This window comes from Sceloporus occidentalis, unplaced genomic scaffold (assembly GCF_023333645.1).
Source record: "Sceloporus occidentalis isolate IW3139 unplaced genomic scaffold, rSceOcc1.0.p SCAF_1, whole genome shotgun sequence".
In the NCBI taxonomy this organism is placed as follows: Eukaryota; Metazoa; Chordata; class Lepidosauria; order Squamata; family Phrynosomatidae; genus Sceloporus; species Sceloporus occidentalis.
This window is the reverse complement of record NW_028316981.1, coordinates 282,869,928-282,887,451: the sequence shown is the minus strand read 5'-3', so window position 1 is coordinate 282,887,451 and position 17,524 is coordinate 282,869,928. Positions and strand designations below refer to the sequence as shown.

Below are 17,524 nucleotides of genomic sequence, written 5' to 3'. Positions count from 1 at the left end.
GAATGGATTTACATTTCTAAGAGTGTTTTGAGCTTTGTTTTGGTCTTGCCTTCCATTTTTCTGGAATGTACTACATTTTGTGTTGGCCTGCCCAGGGGGACCAGAGCTCCTCCTTTCCCAGGACATGTCCTTTATCTCAACCTACTGTCCAGGAGGAACTCCTAAATGTCCTCCATGATTTTGAACATGAATTTATGAGCTGGCTGTGTCCTCTGTTTTGCTTGAACAGCCTCCATTTTGAGCTGCCCTGTCCAGGGAGACTAAAGATCCTCCATTCCAGCCTTCTCTTCAGGAGAAGGGATTCCCAAAGGTCTTCCCTCATTTGGAGCAGGACAAGAATTTATATTCATAGGAATATATATTCTGACTAGATCGTTAGATAGATAGATATGGATCTATATAGAAATGTTGGAGTATATATTGTAAATATATTTTGTTTGTTTGTTTGTTTGTTTGTTTGGAGTATTTATATCCTGCTCTTCAGACACAAAGGCTCTCAGAGTGGCTTGCAAATTTATTTTATTTTTAATTAACAATTACCTGCCCTCAGTTTTATGATCTAAAAAGAGAGGACACAAAAGGAAATGGGGATGTATCGGAGTATGTGTATATATATGTGTGTGTGTGTGTGTGTATACACAGACACACACACACATATATATAAATTCCCTTCTCCTTTTGTCTTTTCTTTCTAGATTGCTTAAATCTAATCCTAAGATTTCTTTTTAGTTGCTTAAAACCATATATGTGTGTGTATATATATATATATATATATATATATATATAAACTTCTCAAGCTTTATTTATAAAGCACTGTAAATTTACAGTGCTGTACATACAATCCATTTAAACAGATAAAAATAAACGTGCCTATGGCATGCATTCTATGAAAATAATTATTTTTATTATTTTTATTATTATTTATTTAATTTCTATTCCACCTTTCTCCCTGAAGGGACCCACTCCAACTTAAAAAAATGAACTGTGGAGCTGGATTTCTCAGTGTGGGGTCCATGTTATGATATATATGTATACACACACACATCCTGTATATACTTGACTATAAGTTGACCTCATATTTAAGCTAAGGGCAGGTTTTGGGGCCCAAATTATGGGTTTTGGTATGACCCATGGATATGTTGATGGTAAAACCTAGGGGCATGGTAAAACAGGGATGCCTGCCTTGGGTCGGTAATGGGCTGGATGAGGGAAAACAAACTCAAGCTGAATCCAGAGAAAACGGAGGTACTCGTGATGGGTTCCCCAGGTCTGGGGAAGGAGCTCTGTCAACCAGTCCTGGACGGGGTCACACTTCCCCTAAAGGATGAAGTTCACAGTTTGGGAGTACTCCTGGATTCATCATTACAGCTGTCATCTCAAATAGAAGCAATGGCCAGGAGTGCCTGGTATCAATTTCTGTAATGTGCTCTACATGGGGCTACCTATGTACCAAGTTCAGAAGCTTCAATTGGTTCAAAACACAGCAGCCAGATTGGTCACCAGAACACTGAGGTCTGACCATATATTATAACACCTGTGTTAAAATCTCTTCCCTGGCTGCTGAATAGCTTCCGGGTGCAGTACAAAGTGTTGGTTATTACCTTTAAGCCCTTCATGGCTTGGGCCTGAGTTACTTGAAGGAACACTTCTCCATACACAATCCGCCCCGCACTCTCAGAACATCTGGGAAGAATGTATTAGAATACCATAAGCCCAGGTTAATGTCAACTTCCCATAGATCATTTATGGCTGCAGCCCCCAAACCATGGAACAGCTTTCCAGAAGAGATCCCTCTTATCACCATCTTGGGTGCCTTTAAGAAGGCACTTAAGACGGATCTCTTCCGGTGGGTTCATCCATCCGACCTCTTATAGAAGATCTTTAACATAAAATGCTTCACTTCTGGTTATGATGTATGTTTTCTAAATGTTTTAGATGTTCTAGCTATTTTATTGAATTAATAATAATGTCCGTGTTTTATTGGTTGTGTGTTATATGTGTACTGTGTTAATTTGCTGATGTAATCCTGCCTCGATCCTCAGGGAGAGGCGGGAAAATACAAATAAAAATTATGATGATTATTAAAGGATCTAAAGTGGATAAAGCAAAGCAAAGCAATTCCAAAGACCATACACAATTCCAACAGCGATAGCGATTTGTGCTCATACTAAAGACTGGTTGGAAGAGAGACTAGAAGGGGGTCAGTGCTTCCAGGGCAGATTACACACTTGCCTTTGACCACACACACACACACACACACACACACATATATATGAGTTAAGATACTGTACTTTTATTGGCCCATGGATAAACTGACCCAGGCTCTTCTAGATTTCTAGACTTATACATGAGTACAGTGGGGCCTTGTTATCCGCTGGGGTTTGGTTCCAAGATCCCCTGTGGATAATGAAATCCATGGATGCTCAAGTCCCATTAAATATAATGACAAAATGCAAAATGGTGTCCCTTATAGAAAATGGAAAATCAAGGTTTGATATCTGAAATGTATATGTTTTTTGAACAGTTTCAAACTGTAGATGCTTGAATCCTGTATAAAAAAATCTGTCTATAAGAAGGGCTGACTGTATATACAGTGTGTGTATATATATATATATGTATATAAAATTCTCTCTCTCCCTCTCTCTCTCTATAATACATTTAATATGTACACTATATATATATATATCAATGGAGACCATGGACCCCGCACTGGGAAATCCAGCTCCTCCCTGCTGGGCACTTCTCCATCAGAAAAGCTTCACAAACACTCTGAGAAGTCAGCTGGGTTCCATGGAGCTGTCTATAGCTATATCTTGGGTCTGGGTCCCTGGGGCCCTCCCTGGGGCCCCTCCTGCGCCTGCCTTCCCTCCCGCCTGCCTCCAGGCGCCTCCTCCTCCTCCTCCTCCTCCTGGGGCTCCTGCGGCGGAGGGAGGGAGGGAGGCAGGCAGGCAGAGCAGGCGAGGGTTCTTCCGGCGGCGACGGACGGAGGCGCCCAGGCGAGGGATGATCATGGCAGCCAGGAGCAGGCGGGCGCCCCCCGGGAGAGGCTCCGGCTGAGGAGGAGGAGGAGGAGGCTCCGGCTGCTGCTCCTGGCCCAGCCCCGCCAGGGATGCGCCCCGGCTGCCTCTGCCTCTGCCTCTGCCGCCCGACGCCCCGCAAGAGGAGAAGAAGAAGAGGAGGAGGAGGAGAAGGGCCCCTCCGCCCCTGAGGAGAAGCAGCAGGAAGGGAGGGAAGGAGGAAGGAAGGGAAAGAGAAAGGAGGAAAGGAAGAAGGAGACGGGAGAAAAGGAAGAGGAGGAGGAAGGGGTAAACGGAGAAGGAAAAGGAAAGAGAGAAGAAGAGGAGGAGGAGGAAGGAAGAGGGAGAGAGGAGTCAGGGAGAAGGAGAAGGGGGCAAGAGCGACAGAAGGAGGGAGAGAGGAAGGAAGGAAGGAAGGGGAGAGAGGCGGCCTGGGTGTCGGGGCCGGGACCTTCTCCTCCGGCTGCCTCCGGCTGCCTCTTGGCCTGGGCCCGGGGCTCCTGGGTCCTGCTGCTGGGGCTGCTGCCCGTGGCCTGCCGCCTTTGCCGGCCTGGATGCGTCTGGATGAGTGCTGCTGCGGCGGCGGCGGCGGCGGCTGGGCGGAAGAAGCGGCCCAGGTCCTCGGTGGCGGCGGCGGCGTCGGGAAGCAGCAAGGGCCCCGAGCGAGAGAGAAGGGCCAGCGGAGGAGGAGGAGGAGGAGGAGGAGGAGAAGGGGGGCCCAAGACCCAGCGCCTGGCCCTCGACGACTGCAAGATGGTGGGTACCCTCGCAGACAGCCGGGGCAGGCGGCCACGCTGCCGCAGAAGAACCCGCTTTGCACCCGCTTCGATTCTCTCTCGGACTCTCTGCTATGGAATTCTGGGAGTTGGAGTTGGTTGTGGGGTCCGGAGCGGAGCGGATTCTCCCAGAATTCCATAGCAGAGAGTCAAAGAGTGAAAGCGGGTGACTATGTTTCCAGAGGGAGAAAGATACACAAGAGCCCCTGCTGCTCCCATTCTGCCCCTCGGCGCCCACCCTCTTTCCCTCCTTCCTTCCCTCCTTCCCTCCCTCGCCTTCGCCATTCCCCTCACGTGCAGCTGCACTATTTTTAAAACTGCAGTCCGCCTTGGAGTTGAGACCTTGCCTCCTTCAAAGGCCAGAGAGAGACTCCGATGTCGAGGGAGAGGAAGGGAGAAGGGACGGGGTCCCAAACCCACATTTGGGAAGAAGAAAGAGGGGGAGGTGAGGAGCAGGCTGGGGAGAGGAGGACCTGGATAGATAAGAGGGGGACTTGGATGGGCAGTTAGGGACCAGGATCCTGGGATGAAGACCAGGATGGTGACTTGGGAACCAAGACATTGAGATGTGGACCAGGATAGTTGAGGTGAGGACTTGGATGATGATGAGTTATGGATTAGGATGCCCAGTTAGGGGCCAGGATGATGGCTTGGGGACCAAGATGGTGAGATGAGGACCAGGATAGTGAGTGGAGGTCTTGGATGTTGAGCTGTGGATCAGGATGGCAAGTTGGAGACCAGGATGGTGGGTTGAGGACCAGGATGATGAGCTGGGGACCAGGATGGTACGTTAGGGACCAGGATGGTGTGTTGAGATCCAAGATGTTGAGTTGGGGACCAAGATAGTGAGCTGATGGTGAAACAAGGACTAGGATGGTGAGTGGAGGGCTAGAATGTGAGCTGAGCACCAGGATCGTGAGTTGAAAACCAGGCTGGTGAGTTGATGGTGAGCTGAGGACCAGGATAGTTGAGGTGGGGACTAGGATGGTGGGTTGTGGGTCAGGATGGTGAAGTGAGGACCAGGATGGCAGCCAGTAGCTGAGAAATAGACCCATGGAAGTACAGGACACATTACTATGGTTCTTCTAATATGGGGAATCTGGCAAGCCCCTGTTGTGTACCACAAACCTAGGCTGCCAAAATCCAGATCAAGTATCCGGTGTAGGTATAAATTTAATTCCACTTGTAAAATCAGTAACAAGTCAGCCTGGGCATGGGTCTTTGCTGTGGTGCGCATAAGATTGTTGATGCCTCCACATCAGGGCTAACTAATTGGAGAGGCAGAGAAAGCGGCATCTCTAGGCTTGATTTTGCTCTATTCTGTGCATCAGCAAACCAGCTCCCTTTATTTCCATATCCAAGATAAGTAAGACATCAGTCTGGCATAAGTATGCTCTCCCTGAACCAAATTGTAATACACTCAGAGGCTTCTGAAAACTCCCAACCAACTGGGTTTGCCACTGCTGTCCCCCAAAATGTACTGTCAGATTCCCCCCTGGAGGGGTTATGTTAAAGCTGTTTTTCAAAAAGAAAACATTTTGTACATCATCAGCCCCAAATTTCAGTTTTGTGTAGCATTAAGGGGGTGACATTTAAAATACAATGTAGTGAATTCTCTGGGTGACGGGGCAGGGAGGGTCTGCCTTGGATTTTCCTCCTTTGGAGGCCTCTGGTTTTTCAAAAATGTCGTGTCTCTGGTGGGGATAACAATACAGTATATAACACCAGTCGTTTTTGAAAAGCCGACTTGGGTTCAGCTGGAAAAGAAATGCTTCCTAAATTTTTACAGGAAACATTAAGGCTGCAGTCCTCTGCAGCACCCACTTTTGAGTAAACACCTAGGATTTCACAACTACAGTCTGCATTTTAATTTCTCTTGGGCCCTGAATGGGTTACAGGCAACTGTCACTGAGCTGAAGTTAGAGAAAAATTGCATGTTCAAATAGGAGCCAGAGGAATTTTGCAGTTGTTGTTTTGCCCTTGATAAATATTAAAAAAACAAAACAAAATAAGAAGGAAGCCATTTTACTTTGGAAAAATAGCTTGTACCCACTAATAAGCCTCCTTTTCTTTAATACAGACTGTTTGGGCCACTAAATATTTCAAGTAGCATCCTATCAGTCTTTTATTTAAAATACTCTGTGCCAAAACTGGAAAGTCCCAGTGGTTTTATTGGTGATGCATAGTTCAGGAACATTGGGCCTGAACTGAATGTTGTTCAGCAGCAAAATATATTTTGGGGGGGGGGGGCTAATTTAAGCTAATTTTTATATCTGAGATATGTTATAATTGGCACAATGTCCATGATCTAGTGCCATGGCAGAACTGTTGCACTTAAACCAAAGAACTCTTATAGCAACCTTATGCCTGTTTACTAAGACGTAAATACTTCAGTGACTTTATTCCCAAGGAAAATATGCACCCGAGTTTTAGCCTTATGCAGATATGCCTTCTCTTAGTTGTGAGGGGGAAAACTGAACTCATCCTTGAAAGATCTCAGAATATGGATTTAACGTTTAAGACGTTTGAAAAGCATTTGGCTTGAGGTTTTTGTTTTAAATTACTAGCCTCTTTCTTTCAATTTCAGCTTTTTAAAAAATCCTTGGGTTTAAAATAAGATCTTTCTGTAGAAGGCCTTGAGAGCTGGAAATGTAATGTTTACTTTAAAAAAAATGGAGCCTAGGATTCACAGGGCTTTCTCAAGACTCTCCCAGCTTCCCAGAAGAGCTTTTGATGATAGTGTTGCTTTCTTTTGGCAGTCAGTCAAATGCATATTTTCTTCTTTTTCTTCTTCTTTTTTTTAAGGCCAAAGGATTTTTCAATCCGAAAGGAAGGAGATGGAAGATTAATTTTCACTCCACAACACTTTCACGCAACAATCCCTTGAGACTTTGACATACTGGGTAGATAATCCCATTTTGCAGTAAATCCTTGTAATTTCTTTGTGGAACAGCCACAGTTACTACCAGATCTAGTAGATAATATATGTTGATATTTTAATTAAGTGCCAATACCTGAAATGATTTATACAGTAGGAACAGGAGTGTTAATATTTGGGATTATGGGCCATCATACAGTCGACATGCATCTTGAGATTTGCTTTCTGAAGAATTTAGGATCCCTATACGCTTGGAAGAGATGTTGTTAGTCTCTTCTTTTGTAATAGTTTGAAAATTGGATTTAAATCCAGAGAAAATCTGGTGAAATCTATATTGTGCCTTCTTCCCCAAAGAGACCTTTTCAAACTGGTAATGCTTTTCCTTTCTCCAGTGTGTTCCTTGGACACATTTATTTTATTCGCACAAAAGGTTCAGCGATAGCAGTTGAGCTGAACAAAACAATAATCATCTTGATAAGCGCTGGGCTTGTAATGATTTTTCAAGAAGTGCAAAAACGGGTATTCTAGTTCGATGCTGGCGCGAAGTGTTTCATTGGTGGGTGGTAGCTTGCTTGCCTGTTTTATTTTACATGCTCCAGAGTGTTTGTATGAATGCTTAATGGTGAGGACCTTTTCTAGTATATGTGTCTTAGTAGCCAGCAAGTCTAGAATGTCGAATCCAGTGAGAACTGTAATGGAGCTAGAAGGAAAATAATGCCAACATACATTAACAGTGTCTATTGCAGAAAGGTGAATGGCACATTCCACTCCCTGGAAGGCTGGCAAGACACAAATCAGTGAGAGAGAAAAGGAGAGAACTATTTCTGGAAATGTTACCTTCTTTCATGATAAAATAATCCTTTGATTCCAGAAGCAGAAAAGCTGGCTTTTAAGCCTGCTTCAATTTTTAAAAACAGAGCCAATGGTTTGAAGCTTATAGAATAGTCCACCTTCTCCAGAAATACACCCTCTTCCTATATTAAGGGCAAGACCAACATCTTGGATCATATATATTATCACTGAGGCTGATCTTTGTCCTATCTGGAGTTCAAGGTTATAGGTGTTTGGTGTGATAGAGAAGAACTTTAAAAAGAAAAAAGAAATACAGCATTATCTTACAGTGTAGTGAAGTTTTTTCTGTTAGTAAGTCTTTTTTTTTTTTCCAGCTTGTCCAGGATTTCAACACCCAGGTGGCTCTGTACCGGGAGTTGGTCATTTCCATTGGGGACGTCTCAGTCAGTTGTCCATCTTTACGTGCTGAAATGCACAGAACGCGAACCAAAGGATGTGAGATCGCCTATCAGGCACACCAAAAGCTGACAGCAATCTCTGGGTAGGAGCCTCCTTCTGTTCTTTTTCCCATTTCCATTCTCTATGGTATACACATTTCTGGATTGCTTTGTAATACAAGCTCTGGAACTCAAAAGAAACTGCATTAGGTTATAACATTTTTATGTAATATGTTTGTTACTGTTTAATTCCTCTTTTAAGTTGTTCTGTGCTTAACTTTCGTACATGAGAAGAAATGTCTTAGAATAATCTTGTGTGGCCTTTAACTTCTACCCTGAGGCAGCTACAAATGGGTGGGTTTTACAGTAATGAAGGAGCATACCAGTTCTTAGGTTTCAAAAGTGTATTTAATACCACTCTCCTATTCTTCCTCTACTGCTGTGAGTAAGAGAGGACAATAAGTGCATGGTTGCACTGGAGTCCTTAAACAACTTAACACTTGATCTTTTGCATTCAAACTGGTTTAAAATGGATATATGTTGATATAGAAGAGCTAGGACTGCTAATTCTCAAGTAGCCTGAGGTAGTTACTTTGTGAATTGGTGAAGGGTGAGATTAGATTTTAAGGTTAATAGGAAGCTGCAGAGCATGGGTGGGCAAAGTATGACCTCAGGGCACATGAGCTCCCCTCCCCCAGTTGTTTTGGGGGGACTGGCTTTAACGGATGGTCCTTGCTCTTGTCAAAAAAAGGAAGAAGTACCTCTTCTGGTACCACCAGGAGTAATAATCCACCTTTTATATAGATGTCCGTTGCTTTTTTCTTGCCCATAAGACTGTTTAATTTTTTAAATATGATTTTCAAAACCAGAAGTGGGTTTTGGACACATCCAGTTTGGAGTTCCCTCTGTGCTGTGTGTGTGTGTGTGCATGTGTGTTAGTAGTCAGGATGGCCCCAATGGGTTTCAGGCATGAAATTATATACTAAATTTGCCCACCCAGAGGGACATTATTTTACTGACCTCTGCATGATTCTTCATATACCTTGGCTGTTAACTAAACTGTGGCAACCCAAATAATATAATTTGCTTCAAAACTGCTGTATTTTTATGTTTCTTTTTTTAAAAAAAACAATTACAGCTGAGACAGCGAATCACATCCAGCAAATACAAGACCTATCTGAAAAGGCAATTTCCCTCTTGCAGGTACAGTTAGCGCTTGTAAAATCTTCACCGTTGTTTAGTATACTGACCAGTTATCTCTGTGGTGCAGACAGAATTTTATCACATCTAATTTACTTGGTCTATTCATTTTTAAGTATCAAAATACACAGGTACTAATTGCACCTGCAAAAAGGAGGCTTAAAACCCATCTTTTTGAACGTTTATCCCAGGTAAGTAGTGAATACTCAAAACTGGTATGCTAGAATCCTAATGTTCAATAGTGTCTTCCTGGCAAGCATACTGAAACACGCTCCCTATTTCTGCAGGTACTAATAACTAAATTAACTAAATTGTTAAACATTTAACTAAACTAAATTTAACTAAATTGTCAAACATTTGCATCTTAGCTTGGTGGGCAGGAGTGTGGGCATACCCCATCTGCTCACACTGAAGTACGGAGAAAACAGAACAACTGTTGTGATATACGGTGGAGTGATCATGCAAGGACACTCTTTCTCTTTCTCTTTTCAGAGGTAAAAGGACACTGTGTTCTTAGAGGGAAAATGCTTGCATGACCATTATGCCTTCATTCTGTTTTTAAAAGCTGCAGGGAATGCATGAGGGTTGCTATCATCCACATTTCGTATGAATTTGTTCTTAGTATTAGCTGTGGCATGGGAAAAAAAAGATGAAGTAAGATACAGACTGTTGTAAACTCACTGTGGAGTTCATAACAACACAGTTTTGTATTCATTTTCTTTCAGTTTGTATGTCTTCTCAGATAGTAATGTGGGAAGATTTCTTTCTACACTAAGCAGTGTTTGGATTACTTTTTTGACCTGGTGCATATTCTATGTTGAATTTCTCAAGGACCAATGGGTAAAACAATAGACAGTGGGCCACGGGCAAACAGCCCTATAGGAACTACAGATTAGAATTTGAGAAGAGGCTGGAACAAATTAGTTAGAGGCAAAAGGCTGCTGCTGCTGTTATTGTTATTGTGTGGCATCAAGTAATTTCTGACATGGCAACCCTTAGATGACCCTATCATGGCATTTTCTGGGGCTGAGAATGCGTGACTCACCCAAGATCACCCAGTGGGTTTCCTTGGCTGAATGGGGAATCAAACCCTGGTTTCCAGAGTTGTAGTCCAATACTCAGACCATTATACCACACTGGTTTGCATTGGTTTATATCAGAATTTGAACAGGAAAATAACTATGTAGCTTCATATGCCTTTCCTTGCAAAACAGGGTGTGGATTGTGTGGTCCACTGAATATTGTTGGTAATTTCCATCTACCTAGCCAGAGGAGCCATGGTTTGGGATGTTGGCAGTTACAGCCTAACACTATCTGGATCCACATCCCTTGCTTAGGTATATTAGCCTTTCTGAAAATACTACAATGTTTTCCTGTCTTTGAATTAGTCCTTTTACATTTTACCTGTTTCTCTCAACTCTAAAAAAAAGAAAGAAAAGAAAAGAAAAGGAAGATTTCCCTCCCCCCCCCCCCCAAAAAAAAAAATGTCCAATATTTTCTAGCCTGTCTTTTTGGAAACAAAAACTGATGATTACTTTGTTGTTTGAGCAGTGTCTAGACTGTCTGGAAGACATGCTCTTTGTCTTAGAAACCATGTCCCAGGAGCCAGCAATTTTCATATGCTCAGAAGTAATGTTTGTCCTTAACATTGTTTGTCAAAATCATGTTCTGGATCTCTACCATTCAAAATTGGTTCACATGATAAATTTGGCCACACAACAACAGCCAGTGAAAACTGCACAGAAATAAATGACAAAACATCTTCACAAGAATCCAAATAGAGACATATAATAGCAAGGTACTGAAAGCCTTCTTCCTGTGCGAATCTGTCAGTTTTTAATTCTCTCACATTTAACTGTTCTTTGAAATCTCAGCATTCATAAAGAATGAAATGAAATCACTGCATTCATAAAGAATTTCATAAATTTGGGGAAGCTCTTTTTTGAAACCAAACAAAATTCTCATGTATCCTTATTTTACTTTTTCTTGCACTATGGTTATGTAATAGAAATGGAGCTTAACAGTCTAGGATTATATCAGCATAGTTAGCCTGCTTTAGGGAAAGCCACCTCCCGAACAACTCATTATGAGACTTCTTCATATACGTGACCCTTGTTTGCTTTTTGTTTTCCCAGTGATCCCTGATCAGATTGTGTGAAGTAGATTTGACATGCAATAAGGTTTTTATTGTTATGCGCCTTCAAGTTATTTACTTATGGCATCCCTAAAGTGAGTGTACCATGGGGTTTTCTGGGGCTGAGAGTATGTGACTCACCCAAGGTCAGAATGAGTATCCATGGCCAAGTAACAAATTAAACCCTAGTCTCCAGATTTGTAGTCCAGTACTCAAAATCACTAACCACACTACCTTGTAGATACTTGTGGAGATTGCTACAAATGAACCAGCCATGATTAATATCTTGCTAGATTTTTGCTCTTCCTCCTTTCCCCAGTTTTTGTACCACTGTTTCCAGTAGAACAAAGCAATATTTCCAATCCTTGCCATAGCAATTAGCCAAGTAATTTTAAGTGACCTTAATGTGCCACATGCTTTCAGACCCATTATATTGCCTTGCCCGTGTGACATTTTCATAGTTTTAGCACTAAGGAGGGAATAGCACACATTGTTATCATCAAACAAACACTGTTATCATCACAAACTGGCAACAGTTCCATTTGCTTCCGTGAGTGCTTACTGAAGGCATTTACAATGAGTTCAATAAGCAGTAATAAGATGGTGTAAATAATTTTCTTCAGAACTGTGGAACTGGAAAAAAGTAGTGGCATTTTGTAGTAAATGAAAAGGAAAATCAGAATCCAAGGTGTATGATTGAGAGAGAGAAAAAATAGAGATTGCTTGTAAATATATGTGTAAACCCTGCCCATAAAAAGGAAAAGATAATCCCTTGACACGAATGTCTTGTCGTAACCGACTGTAGGGGGTAGTTTCTAAGCCAAAGAGCCAGCATTATCTGAGGACTGCTCTGGTGGTTATGTGGCCAGTATGACTCCACTGAATTGTTAGAGAAAAAGATCTTTGGGATGGTTGATGTCTCTTGTTACTGGTGGTTCTGGACTGGTACTAACTGGAACAGATGCAGTCTTCTCAGCTACTCAATATCAAAGTAACTTCCACACAGATTTTCACTCAAATGAGGGTTTATTAACTTTGTTGCTATTTACACAATGCACAGCAAGCTACTATACATCTATTCTCTTTCAGAGTCCATGCTAGAAGCTTGAATGTGACATCAGTCTTTGTTCTCCCAAAAGATCAACCTTCCCACCAAGTGGACACACCTCTTTCCCATGAAGTCACCATACTACACAAGAGCATAACAATAATACATTTTGTTTATATTTTGTCTCAGCACATGTCCTTGAAGACTTGTTCTTCCAGGCCTAGTCTTTCTGGCCTGCAACAGGAACCATTTTAAACTTTAGTTAACCATTGACACATCTGAACATTTTCCATACAAATTAGAAATATATTTTAACATGAATGCCGTTACCTTCCCACTGAGACATGGTACCTGTCTATCTACTTGCATTTGCATGCTTTTGAACTGCTAGGATGGCAGGAGCTGGGACTAGTGGCAGGAGCTCACCCCATCATGCAGCACTTGGGCCTCGAACTGCCAACCTGCTCATCTTGCAGTCAACAGAGTCAGCATCTTAACCACTTGAGCCACTGCATCCCCTGTAAAACCCTGCCCATAGTACAGATTACATTAACACTCATTCTTGGAGATATGGAAAGTATCATTAATTATGTTTTTTACTTCATCATACCCCCTTTTTCCTTCCACTTCCTTAATCACAATCTCCCATTTATTTCTCCGTGATTCTTTATTGCTTTCCCCAGTCTATTTAAGTCTTCTTTCCCTAAGGAATTCAAATAATATATATTCTTTTATACATTTAAACAAATAAGATTTATTCCAATTAGATTTATTTTTCCACCCAAAAGCAAGCACTGCATTGGGCAGCTTTTAAAATTTGTTTTGTAACATATTTTTCATTACTGTCCAATCCTAATTCCCCTAAATTAAGAGTTAAACAATTTTCTTTGCTTAATTGTAACTCTATCATTATTATATTTATCGGTTCCTTAACTTCTGTCCATAGTTCTTGAACAAATGGGCATTCCCACCCCATATGTATATAAATCCCCATAGTTCCACATCCATGCCAACGTTTTGATTGGAATTTATCATTTATAAATGCTAATTGATGTGGCGTCCTGTACCCTTTTCCAATCATTTTCATTTATTGTTCTTTTACGTTTGTATTTTTAATTTTAACAATTTTTTGTAACCAAATCTTAATTTTGTCTCTATCAATCAATAAGTCTTTCCCCCAGTTCATTGTCAATCCCTCTACCATTCTAAATTGGGTTGTTAACATAATCTTATAAATTTTCGCTATTACACTTTTCCACCTTCTAATTTTTAAAATTATTTCTTCTAGCAATTCATTGTGATCTAAAATATTCCGTTTTATTTCACCTAATAATTTAATTATCAATTTTATTTGAATCCAATACTGATTTCCAATTAATATAATTAATTCTTCTTCCTTTATTCATGCCCCTGTTGAATCATATAAATCTCCAATTATTTTAAATCCTTTAGTCTTTAACTTTTTTAAATATCTTCCCAAAATCTTCATTATTACTCTTATTTAAATATTCTATTGGTAACCATTTCCAGTTTTGTATACCCTTTTATGCCAATATTTTATAATTTACCATCATAGGACCAATTTTTTTCTCCGCTCCTCCCCTTTCTTTCCCTATATTTTTTCCTTGTTGAGTGGTCTAGAGTCTCTTCTTGGGGACCAGGACATAACACCTCTGCTGGACAGCTCCTTGCTGTTGCATTGGTGGCAGAAAAGGACAGTTTCTTTGTCGTCCACACTGCTGCAGAGTAGGCTATCAGATAGGCTCTGGCCCAAGTTTGGCTAGACTCACTCCAAGTCTTCCTTCAACATTGCTCTAGTCTCCATCTCACTTGTTTCATCACTGCCAGTTACTGGGAGGTTTTCTAATTCCACTCTGCTAGAGAGGACACACAGATTGTGTTCACTACCCTGACTATTTTCCCATTGCATTTATCGATTCCCTTTCAGTGAGGACTTTGACAGAATTGCACACCAAACTCTCAGAAAAATCCTCAAGAACCATCAGGGAATCATCTGGATCCATAAGTCTTCTGGGCACTGTAGGGTGTGTAGGAGGCAATGAAATTGTTGCAAATGATGTTGTTATTTAATTATGTAGTGGAAATTTCTGTTCCTGTATCATTGCCTTTATAAGGTTGCTCTGCGTGACACCTAGAATTACAACACTGGACTATTTGGGTAAAAATGCCGAAGACAAATTCTCTTCTGCCTGTGCCTGTGTTCTGAATTGGGATTTCTGTGAGCCTTTCCATACACTGATTGAAGCATTTTTATTATAAAGAGAATTACTATTTAAAATTATTAAGAGAGCCAGTGTGATGGAATGGCTTGAGTGTTGACCTAGGACTCCCCACTGAGCCAGGTCACACTGTCTCAGCCTTAGAGGAAGACAGTGGCAAATGTGCTCTGAATAAACACTGTGAAGAAAACTTTGGATAGAGTCACAATTAAGTCAGAGTATGTTATGTCAAAGCACCTAATAATAATTCACATTTTCCTAAATTAACATAGCCACACTAAGTATAGCCACTATGATTAAAAAAACCCAAAACCTATGTATATGAGAGAGATATGTAATCATGTGATTTCAGTGAGATGGGAAAAATAGCTTTCTAGTTCTTTTATGTATAAACAGATAAAACACTAGACTCTTGCAATCATTAAATAGCATAGCAATCAATATCATCTTGTGCCCCATGTATGTGAATGCCAGTGATAATGATGATTTTGATTATGACTGAACACAAAATGCACATTTTCCCCCCAATGGATGTGGCCATGCCTCCTGGTGGTCTTGGATTCTTAGCCTGTGGTTCTACTGTGTTTCCTTGCTTTGTTTCCAGGGTTGGCTTGCAAATATTGTTGGCTAGAGGCTTTGTGTTTGGAATATCTCAAGTTTTATAAAAATTTTCATGGTGAGAAGAAAGTGGGTGCAAAGAAGCTTTCCTTCCTCTTTCAGGGTACTACAGCTTGGGATCACCCAAACAAACTGGGAACACATAGGCAACACAGAGATGATATTTCTTTTCACACTGGATTAGTAAAGCAGGATTAGAATTCTAGTTTGCTTTGGACAAGCCAGAATGCTGGTTCACACTGTGGTCCAGCTGCAAGGAGAAGCCAATAAACAAATAATGATATTTCAATCTATGGTTTTGTTTTTGTTTTTTTAGCAGTGTAACATGATTTCTCAATCCAGCACAAACCAAAATTCTGTTTTTTTAACTACCGCAAGTGATGGCAGCCAATAGCTTTAACAGAAGAGGGCAACTGCCAAGGGTTGAAGGGGTGCATTTCTCCCTGACAGAGGGCTAAACCCAGCACATCATGCTGCATGATGCCTCCCACACACACAGTGCCTTCCCACCCTTGGAATGTATTTCTTCACTTTTTAAAAAAGTATTGTTTTAAAAATATTCCCATCTCCTGGAGTGTGTAGAGAGCAATTCTGCAGTTTTTCTTCCTTATTAAAACAGTCCAGGTGGAGATCAAAACCATAAAAATGCTTCCCAAAGTTGTTTTTAAAAATCACACTTCAAATTAAGGGGTGGGGATTAAAAATGGTCTTTTCTGCATTCTCCCCCCCCCCCCCCCGCTTTAAAAGCTGCTTAGTCAAGTCCATGACAAATAAATGCTAATGATACTGAGCATAGTGGTCCCATGTTCCAGTTCTATGTACAGAGAGAGTATTTGTTTGTTTGTTTTTCCATTTAAAAACATTTCACTCCACATTTGAGCCCAAAGGTTTCCTTGAGCAGCTTACACATATCAGAATAAAGTGATCACTGTTTATACCCTTACAATCTAAAAGAGCCAGTCCTCCATGTAACCCCCCATAGTTGCCCCCCATACCCATTCTCCCCCATTGTTACCAGCTTGGCACCACTACTGCCTTCTTTGCCACTGTTTTTGCTGGGAGCCCCATCAATTTTTGTTGCCTTTACTGCAGCTCTATCTCCTACCTGAGTCATTTCATCCAGAGCTGCCTTGGCACTCCAAGACTTGTGCCCTCCAAAAGCAGATCCCAAATCATTGTACGCCAACATAACTGGAGAACAATCATTTGGAGAAGGCAGTTGTAATGGAAGGGGTCTGTTGTGTGGTTGGGTTCATATTTCTTTTTTGTTCAATCCATGGAGTGTTGGTATCTTGTTTAAATATAGACCCCAAACTCTTGATTTCCCTTACTGGGTTTGACAAAGTCATCTTCACTTCTTCATCTGTCTCTATATCTCGTGCAGGTGTGAACATACATTCATTTTAGTCATGATTCATTCATTTTTTAAAAGTGATGCATTCGTTTTATGATGACCACGATGATTCATTCGTTACTAGTAAAGAAAGAAACTCCACAGTCACGAATCAGTTCCAAATATCTTATATTCATTTGTTGCTCGTTTGGGTTTATTTCTCCTAGCAACCAGAATGTGTCAGATGAAGATTACATGGAGAGGGAGAAAAATCAGGGAAAGTGAGGTTGACACTATAAACTGCCCAAGTGTCAGCTCAAACACATGCTAACAAAACAGGCCCAGAGGAACTACAGTGCAACAAAAAGTACTGAATCCAGCTCGGAGGTTATGACACAAAATCATCAAACTGTCAAGTGTCAAACTGAGCATCATATCACTCAGTTCTAGCCAGTCCCTGTGGCCTGATAGGATACATTTCAAACAATGTCAGTGACTTCCGTTGCTTCAGTGGATGGCCTTTACCACTGAGTACTTGTGCCAGCAACTGGAGGAAAATCCTGAGGTGTGGGAGTCACATGTACATTGCTAAAAGTCCAGTATATCTAACCCAGCACATTGGCTTGGTTCCCCATTAGCTAGCAATTTACCTGTCATGTTTTCATACTGACTCCATGCCCCCAGGCGGGAATTCACCCTTTACAGTAGTTTCAGTCTACTGCAGGAAAAGTCTAGAAATCTCTCCTGTTTAACCATTTACCTTCAGCTTTCTGCGCTATTGAAACTGTGCAGTGCTATGTCTTTCTTTACATATGTGTTGGACATTCTATGTCCCAAGTACCAAAACTGCCACCAGAGCTTGTACCCTAGTCCACATGGCAATACCTGATTAGCGGAGCCACCTTTTCCCTTTCCCCTAATCCTTCAGTGTTTGAAAATGAGTGTTATTGCCTCTAAAAATTGGTCATCTACTGAATATCATGGATGATCCTTGATTTTTTGCAAGTAAGGCTGGGCTGCTGCTTTGGGGATTTGCATAGTTCAGGTAACC

The 17,524-nt window shown here is 41.4% G+C and overlaps 1 protein-coding gene across 3 annotated transcripts in view; it reads left to right on the top strand.

The window, feature by feature from the left end:
• Positions 1 to 2,955: 2,955 nt before the first annotated feature.
• The window catches only part of RGS7BP (regulator of G protein signaling 7 binding protein), a 66,918-nt gene continuing 52,349 nt past the window's right edge, over positions 2,956 to 17,524 (top strand). Inside the window, exons 1-3 of one of the 3 annotated variants that reach the window (XM_089495198.1) lie at positions 3,705 to 3,773; positions 6,599 to 6,696; positions 7,838 to 8,004. In XM_089495198.1, the coding sequence (XP_089351324.1) occupies positions 7,934 to 8,004 (71 nt within the window). In that variant the 5' untranslated portion in view covers positions 3,705 to 3,773; positions 6,599 to 6,696; positions 7,838 to 7,933. Of the gene's footprint in view, positions 3,774 to 6,598; positions 6,697 to 7,837; positions 8,005 to 9,038; positions 9,104 to 17,524 lie in introns of those variants that run through there. The other 2 variants (XM_089495190.1, XM_089495208.1) reach the window with 2 other exon arrangements.